This window comes from Phaethon lepturus, unplaced genomic scaffold (genome assembly GCF_000687285.1).
Source record: "Phaethon lepturus isolate BGI_N335 unplaced genomic scaffold, ASM68728v1 scaffold5989, whole genome shotgun sequence".
NCBI classification, from domain to species: domain Eukaryota; kingdom Metazoa; phylum Chordata; class Aves; order Phaethontiformes; family Phaethontidae; genus Phaethon; species Phaethon lepturus.
The window spans coordinates 21,044-29,414 of record NW_010561150.1 but is presented as its reverse complement, the minus strand read 5'-3'; the positions used below and the strand labels follow the sequence as shown (position 1 = coordinate 29,414).

The 8,371-nt window shown below is 37.7% G+C and overlaps 1 protein-coding gene across 1 annotated transcript; it reads left to right on the top strand.

The window, feature by feature from the left end:
• Window positions 1–271: 271 nt before the first annotated feature.
• MGAT4C (MGAT4 family, member C) lies at window positions 272–8,120 on the top strand. Its single transcript, XM_010293895.1, has 3 exons — window positions 272–400; window positions 4,949–5,096; window positions 6,964–8,120. The coding sequence occupies exons 1-3, from the start codon at window positions 272–274 to the stop codon at window positions 8,118–8,120; spliced, it is 1,434 nt and encodes a 477-aa protein (XP_010292197.1).
• Window positions 8,121–8,371: the final 251 nt, after the last annotated feature.

Below are 8,371 nucleotides of genomic sequence, written 5' to 3'. Positions count from 1 at the left end.
CAGCCTAAAATGGGTAGGACAAAGTGTGCTTTTTTCTCTAGTGACAAAAAAATATGGAATCTTAAATTATAGTTAAGGTTGTATATTAAACTTGAAGATGACAATGATTAAATTAATTTAATTCCACCTTCAAGGGTATAGTCTATGCATGTTTGAAGGGATTTGATACATCTGAAGGTAAGTTGTTTTGCTATCATGTTTCTTGCATGGACAGTTCTTGTAATACTGTGGTTTTCCTTCATAGGTGACACTACTATATGCCTTTCTTCACATGAGACACAGCTTGAAATATTTTGATAAAATGAGATGCTTGCGGAAACGATCAGCAGTGTCATTCTTAGGAGTCCTTGTCATTTGCTTGCTCTTCATGAACTTGTACATTGAAGATGGTTATGTTTTGGTAAGTTTCTTAGATGGAAGAAGTGATCCTGGAACAACAGAACAGGACACATCCCTAGTTAAGCAGTAAAGTTCATAACTCCTGCCATTTCCCCTGTTAGTGTACCATTAACGGTGAAGTATCCTCAAAATGTGTCCTTTATGATGAAGTCATCTTATCAATATATACTGCACACAGGGTGTGTCAGACCCTAATAGTCCTTTTCACAGAAGTAAATATGTCATTGTTTATTGGAAGCATAGGAGATAATGAATGTAGCAAAACGTCCTTCAGGTATCTTCCGTTGAGTCCCCTGTATTTTCCATATTTCCCTCAATTTTAATGTTGAAAGTTGCCTACATCTGAAATATTCATGTAAGCTAGGAGCTCCTTTTCAGTCCATACTGCAAATCTCACCTGTGAATACTGTATTAAAAAATATTATAGAAATACAATTATAGAAGAGAACTTACACTACTTCCAAGTATTTCAAGGTCCTTGCATGAATAATTTCTGTTTAGTGCTTTTATTTTTTGTTGTTCTCACTTTCCATATCTCTGATTTGATTCTGGTGGGTTCAGTGCTACAGCATTAACAATTAGACATAAATGGTACCTAGTGTAAGTTTATGGCTGTGAAAAAGATTTATGGAAACATTTGTGTTAGGAATTTCAACAAGTGAACTACCAACAATGTAACATAACTCTGCAGTTTATATGTAACCCATGAGTGTCTCAGTGCTGAATGCCAAGTAAGCCCTGAAGACTTGATGAATGGATTGAATTTCCAGTTCTTCAGATGTTGGACTGAGCCCAGCAAAAGAACATGATAGCTTAATAACTGGATCTTGCAAATAGTAAAATGACTGAACAGAATATGTAACATTGTGATATCATTAGACAGCCCTCTTTCTTAAAGTTGAATTGAACTAGAGTGTCTTTCTGATCCTCTGTGCCTCCCTTTGTCTGATTCAGCAAACTGGGACAGTATGGGTTTTCCAATATTCTGAAAGATGAAGTCTAATCTCAGTTGGATCTGAAAAAAAAATCACAGTATGAAAAAAATGCAATACACAAATAGTAAAATCCTTACAGTAATTTATCAGAACAATAGATAACTTGCTAGTGATTTTAACTTAAAATATTTTACTTATTACTTATAACAATATTGTAAATACTTACAGTATTATTAAGACTATGCTAGTATTTTTAAACCGTTGAAACAATATCCCATGCTTCTAGCATGTTGCTCCTTTACAGACATATTGCTTTCTCTAACAGTACTTGCACTAAGGGTTTGCACTATGCTTTATTTATTCATCATTTCTTGGTTGTGAACAAATTTGACCTGGCTTATCACTTTTTTTTTTTCCCAGTGGTACTTTCCCTGATGCTTCTTCTCCATTCACTAATTGCTTCAAAGTCCCCCCAGATGTTTCTAAAAGTGCTTTTATTATCACTGCTAATGGTGTTCCTCTTGGTTTGTTTTTGAAATCTTTTCCTGTCCTATTTGCCAGCTCCCCAGATGGCTCCATGTCTTATTCTTAATTTGCTCTTTTTTCACCCTTTTTTAGAAATTCACTCTCTTGCATTGATTCTCTCATCAAAGTTCTGGCGTGTTTGCATTCATGTGGCTCCTTGCCAAGTCTCCTGACAGTTCTCCCAGATCCCTTGGTACCTTTATGGTCCGTGAAGCGTTTTTCAAATGTGTTAGGCTGTTGACTTTTTAGTTTATTTATTTATTTCTAATTTCAACTTTCCTGACCATGTTTGACAGCTCCGTTAACTTGTCTGGTGTGTCTTCTCTGCTGAGGTAAAAGATGAGCAGTTTCAGTGTTGGTAGTGAAGAGAGATACACTTGGGGATAGCTTTCAAGGACATCAGGCTAACCAGTTCCCCCAAGGCGATGGGAATTTGAAAGTCCTCAGAGCCATGAAGGCCCTCTGACTTTTGAACTGTAGCAAGTCTCCTACTGGAGTATCTCCTGGAGGTAATTGATAGAGGAAGGTAACCGACCCTGAGTTTCTCTTCCCAGTCTCAGGCACGAGGCTGTGCAAGGGAATGCAGGGCTGGTACCTCTTTCACCAGATGTAAGCTGTGATGAGTGGCCTTTTTCAGGGCATTAGAGTGTCAAAGTGCGATTCATTGTGGCACATCTCAAGAAGGGAGAGGAGAACTTTTCCTTTTTGCTCGGAGACTCTCACATGTCCAAAGAATCCCTTCACTGTTTTCTGCAGGGCATTTACTGTGGAAATGGAAAGTAAGGACCCACCTGGGAAAATTGCTTAAGTACATTTGATAGGGGGTATAGAGCGCTGACGCCTGTGTCTCAGCAGAGCAGTTTAAGCTGCTTCATCTGCAGTGTGTGAACCACATCTGATCAAATATTTTGAAGACATACTGAATTAATATAACCAGATATCACAACAAATACAGCAATTTTTTATACATATTCTCAGTTGTAAGTAAATTGTAAGTGAAGCATGCCTTCTGAACTCTTCTATGGGTACTAATCATTATTTTGGGCACTATGAAAACAATAGCTTTCACAACATCCTCAGCAGAGCAGAGTATCTCTATAAAGAATTGAGAACTTCTGGCACTTCTTTCCCTGGCACCTACAGGAACCTCCCAAGCTCCAGCAAACACTGGAATGTAAGTTAGGAGTTAGTTAATAGATGAAAAACAGAACCATCCGAGAAAAAATAAAGACGACAGCTAAAGAGAGGTTAACCAGGCTCTTCAGTTTCACTGATTTCTGCATATTAGTCAGAGGTAGAAGAACGAGATTTTAAATTTCTGGAAAAATCCATATTTCAGTTTTGTTTTCAATCCAACAAAGGAATGAAAAAACAATAATTAAAAAAAAAACAACAAAACAAAACCCAAAACCATTGTTAGGCACAAAAGGCTTTTCTTAAAGAGAAAAAAAAAAAAAGAAAATTTTTGTGGTCAGTTCAAATATTTTTCTTGTTAAAACCATAACATTTTGTCCTGACATTCTCTATTTCTAAACATTTTGAAACTTTTTATGTAGAAAAACCTCAGTAGCATGGGTTTCCATTCCAAAACCTTATGAAATGAAGAATTTTGTTGCTCCATTCCGGAACCAATAACACATGATGTTTTGACTTTAAAGAAAGGTTGGATTTAAAAAAAGAAAGTTTTTGGACTAGCCAACTTTTTTTTTCCCAATTTGACAGTTTTCATGAAAATCTCCTGAAGTTTTGGTGCATTCTTTTCCTAGTCCACTGAATTACATTTTAATCTGGAATCTGATCAACATAAGCCTTCCTTTCATAACTTATGAGCAAATGCAAAGTAGTGTAGCAGCACTAGAAAGAAATTACTGGAGAGACATTGCAGATCAAGAGAGCATATCAGTGCAGGTAGACAGCCCTGGATATCCATCAAAGATCTTTCCTAAGCTCAGAAGTGGATTATTTACTACTTCTATGAAAAAATAATGAACTTAAAATGGTTAGTTTACAGAAATATTTCTTTGTGCTCTAAAATACATCTTTTACACCTTTTTTAATATTTATATCATTAAATATGAGTGCTGTTTACTCTTTCTGTGGTTGTTCTTATTAGCTGCAGTACTACTGTAGCACAATGCTCCCATTTAATGACACATCAGGAAGTTTTCAGTGTGTTAACATACTGTATATATCAGAAGAAATTAATTCGTTCATATACTGGCCTCTCTTCAGACTAGAATCAAGCAGTGTAAATTAAATAAGCATTCCTACCTTTAAATTCAGTATCATGACATTACAACCTGTTAGATATTTTCCCTTTTCTTATGGACTGAGGAACAGGTTTTCCCTGAGACCCAGCTGAGCTTATCCATAACTGAGCTTATGGATAGGGCACTGCTGATGAAGCTATTCCTTCTCTTGTGTGACTTTACTATGGTTCGAGAAGCCTCTTGGAAGAAAAAGACAGGAGAAGGAGGCAGGAAGAAGAGGCATGGTGATAAATTTGCTTTTTTTCAATACCACCAAATGGTGTTCACCAAATCCAGAGAAAGCTTTGGCTGTCTGGATGATCACATGCATTTCTTCTTATCACGAATTTGAGTTGGAGTTACTAAGAAAAATGGCAAAATGAACCAGATACCAGGATCTAGTTTCATCTTTCCTTTGCAACAGTTTTGGTGGTTTTTTTAATCATTGAAAACATTTTCAAAAAATCTCCATCTATGAAAATTATCTCATCTGTTGCTGACTGATGCTATCTTATCCCTATTTTGAATACCACATCAATTTTTGGCAATAATTTACTGTTTGCAACCTTTCCAGAGTTTTTGTCCACATTTTTTTTTTCTTTTTCCTGTTACCGTAATCTGAAGGGTTATGGTAGATTTTCCGTAACCAAAAATGTATGACATTCAGTACTGGGTTTTTAAAAAAATGAGGTGACATCTACATGCATTCACGAAAGCTGACACTGGAAAATGTTATTCTTGGAAACCTGCCTGTCTGTGTTTCCTCTCTGGCTGGCATTCACAAATGTGTTTCTCTCTGTCTCTCTCCCTCTCCTATTCTTTTTGTTTTCTCACTAATAGGAAGGGGACAAGCAATTAATAAGAGAAACAGCCACGCACCAGCTCAACCCAGAGCGTTATGTTCACACTTTTAAAGATTTGTCTAATTTCTCAGGATCTATAAACATTTCCTATCGCTACCTAGCTGGCACGCCTTTGCCAAGGAAAAGTAAGTAACTGCGATCTGAATGTTATGAAATGAGTTAATTTAAAAATGGGTGAAATCCATATAGTCCCTGTGGTATTTCTAGGCAAGAGGGGCTGAGTTAAGCAGTGACAATCTCAGAGAGTTAGTGGGACAGCTATCTCCCTGTGCATGGGCAGTTCCTGGGCAGCTGCTACTTCAGTCCTAGCAGTGGCTGCCCCAGAGCCTGGTTACCTTCTGACCAAATGCCTGACTTGTAGTCGCCCTGCAGGCAGCCCCTGGTTGGTCTGTGCAAGCATATTTTTGTGGATCTCCCCCCAGGCCAGAGGGAGTTGATTTAGAAAGCATGAGCAAGGCACATGCTGGTGGTGCTCTGTAACCACCCTCTGAGACCATCCTGTCAGCCTCTGTCTGTATAAACAGTAAATCCAGCCTAAGATATGCTTGGGATCACATAGATACACCCATCAAGTCCCCTGTTCTGCCAGTCCAGCAACTGTGCATGGATCTCCCTGTTCCTCTAGCTGTCATAACGGAGGACAATTGTGTTATATTGGGGACAGTAAAGTAGGATTCCTCTCACAGCCATCTGCAGATGGACTAGCTAGTTATTCTGACTTCAGGCAGGGTTCAGGACTTTCATCTCAAAATGAAATATGGCCATACCTAGCTTTTAGACAGGTGTCCTCTGGGTTCCAAATCAATCATTTCACAAACATAAACAAGGCTCAGAAGTCCAACCACAGAAGGTAAAATACAATCATCTGTGAGTTGTTGATCTTAATAGAAAGCTATAAAGTAAAGTTTGTTCAAATTAGATTTTAGAAATTTGGGGCTCTGTAGACAGCGTAAATGGCTTCTGGGGGTTGTACTTCACTGTACAACTGCATTTTGAGCAGACTTAAGCCTCAAGGGAAACTCTGAATCACTTTATCAGAGCAGTCTTTTACAGTCCACAACATTTTAAGAAAGTTGGGGTAGGTTCAACTAAAGTACACCCTGTCAATTATAAAGTCTTAACATTTTTTACAACACAAGTTAGAAAAATGGAGCTATATTAGCAACTATCTGAAAAAAATGATTTGGACTGCTGGTAAAAATGCAGTGGCATTGACTCCGAAAGAGCAAAGATGAAAATTCTTCCCTTATATTTAAGATACATCTCTCCCTAGAAAGATGTAACAGCATTAAAAATTATTTACAGAAGCACAGGTATGCAGTTGTAAGTTCTCTTCTACTTTAAAATAATATATAAATTACATATTGCAAGAGGGAGTTCCCTGTAAAATGCTCAATGAGTCCTGAAAGAGAGTTAAAAGAAGAAGTATTAGCAAGGAAAAATTGGACAAATTCAGTTAAAAATGAACATGCAGAAAAAAATTATCCATGCAACATTCATAGAACTGTAAAGTTATGCAAAAGTGTAACTAGTCTTGTAGAGTGCTTAGAATTATAAAGTTTGGCAATTAATTTATAGCTCCCTTTTTTGTGTTGCATTTCATAATTCCTTGCCTTAAAAATATTGTGTGAATCATATCTCATAATCCCCTTTCTTTTAGCAGATTTTACAGCCTTATCATGGTCTACCAGGCATATGCGTGTACATTGCTTTGGCTTTTGTCCACTACATGCCATTCCTTGCAGTTAACAAGTGAATGTTTAATGCAATAGTCTCCATATGTCTATTTGCTTGCAATACAATTCTTCTTTCATGAAAGGGTAATAAGCCTTCTTTGTTGCATGCAGCTTAATAAGCTCACGTACCAAATTTCCCAATCTTCACCATTCAAAAGATTTATTTAATATAACGGGAACTCTGGAGGGTAGCTTTGTGGTGAAATGGTTTCCAAAATCAGATACTTAGTTTTTGTTTGAATTGTCTTTTGTACAGGATATCTTACAATTGGGCTATCCTCTGTGAAACGGAAAAAGGGAAACTACTTGCTTGAGACCATCAAGTCCATATTTGAGCAGTCAAGTTATGAGGAACTCAAAGAAATTGCAGTGGTAGTGCAGCTGGCAGATTTTGACGCAGGCTGGTGTGAAGGGATGGTCCAGGATATTTCACAGAAATTTGCACATCACATAATTGCGGGCAGATTAATAGTTATTCATGTCCCTGAGGAGTATTATCCTGTACTGGATGGCCTCAAGAGAAATTACAATGACCCTGAGGACCGTGTGAAATTTCGATCCAAACAAAATGTAGATTATGCTTTCCTTCTTAACTTCTGTGCTAATCTTTCTGACTATTATGTGATGCTAGAAGATGATGTCCGCTGCTCAAAGAATTTTTTGACTGCTGTTAAGAAAGTAATTACCTCACGAGAAGGATCCTACTGGGTAACTTTGGAATTCTCCAAACTGGGGTACATTGGAAAGCTTTACCATTCCCATGACCTCCCACGTCTGGCCCATTTTTTGTTGATGTTCTACCAAGAAATGCCTTGCGATTGGCTGCTCATCCACTTTCGTGGGCTGTTAGCCCAAAAGGAAGTGATACGTTTTAAGCCATCTCTGTTCCAGCACATGGGATACTACTCATCTTACAAAGGAGCTGAAAACAAGCTAAAGGATGACGATTTTGAAGAGGAATCGTTTGATATCCCTGACAACCCACCTGCAAACTTGCACACCAACATGAATGTATTTGAAAACTATGAGGCAAGTAAGGCTTATAGCAGCATTGATGAGTACTTCTGGGGCAAAGCACCTTCTACTGGAGACTTCTATGGGATTGTATTTGAAAAGCCCATTAAAATCACTAAAATTAAAGTTGTCACTGGAACTGAAGACCGGCAAAATGACATTTTGCATCATGGGGCCCTGGAAGTAGGAGAAAAGATTGTAGGGAGTAAAAAAGGGAGACAATGTACTACTTACTTGAGACTAGGGGAATTCAAAAATGGGAATTTTGAAATAACAGATGTAGAGCACAAAGTTCTCTTTAATATTAACTGCATGAGAATACTTGTTACCAAAAGTCAGAAAGAATGGCTGATCATTAAGAGCATTAGCATCTGGACTTCTCCAACACCAAATCAATAAAGCAAAGCCACCTGAGAAGGCACAAAGTGCATACAATCAGCTGGGTCTCAGCTGGTGCCATTCCCCAGAAAAACTGACATTTCCAACTCTTCACTAGAGACACAGAAAATCTGGGGAAATCACAAAACAAGCAAAGCAATTTATTTTTTACTAGTTTGGCCAGGCAATATACAAACACTCATTTGTTGAAAATTTTGAATTTTATAGGAAATGCAAAGTTCTCAAACCTCTCTTGAGATCTTGAACCCCTT

What these genes read in the sequence shown, in the direction of transcription:
- MGAT4C (XM_010293895.1), top strand. Translation starts at nt 272, where the DNA reads ATGAGACACAGCTTGAAATATTTTGATAAAATGAGATGCTTGCGGAAA. An exon ending in TTGAAGATGGTTATGTTTTG is followed by an intron (nt 401 to 4,948) that starts GTAAGTTTCTTA and finishes TCTCACTAATAG; the next exon opens with GAAGGGGACAAGCAATTAAT. An exon ending in CACGCCTTTGCCAAGGAAAA is followed by an intron (nt 5,097 to 6,963) that starts GTAAGTAACTGC and finishes TCTTTTGTACAG; the next exon opens with GATATCTTACAATTGGGCTA.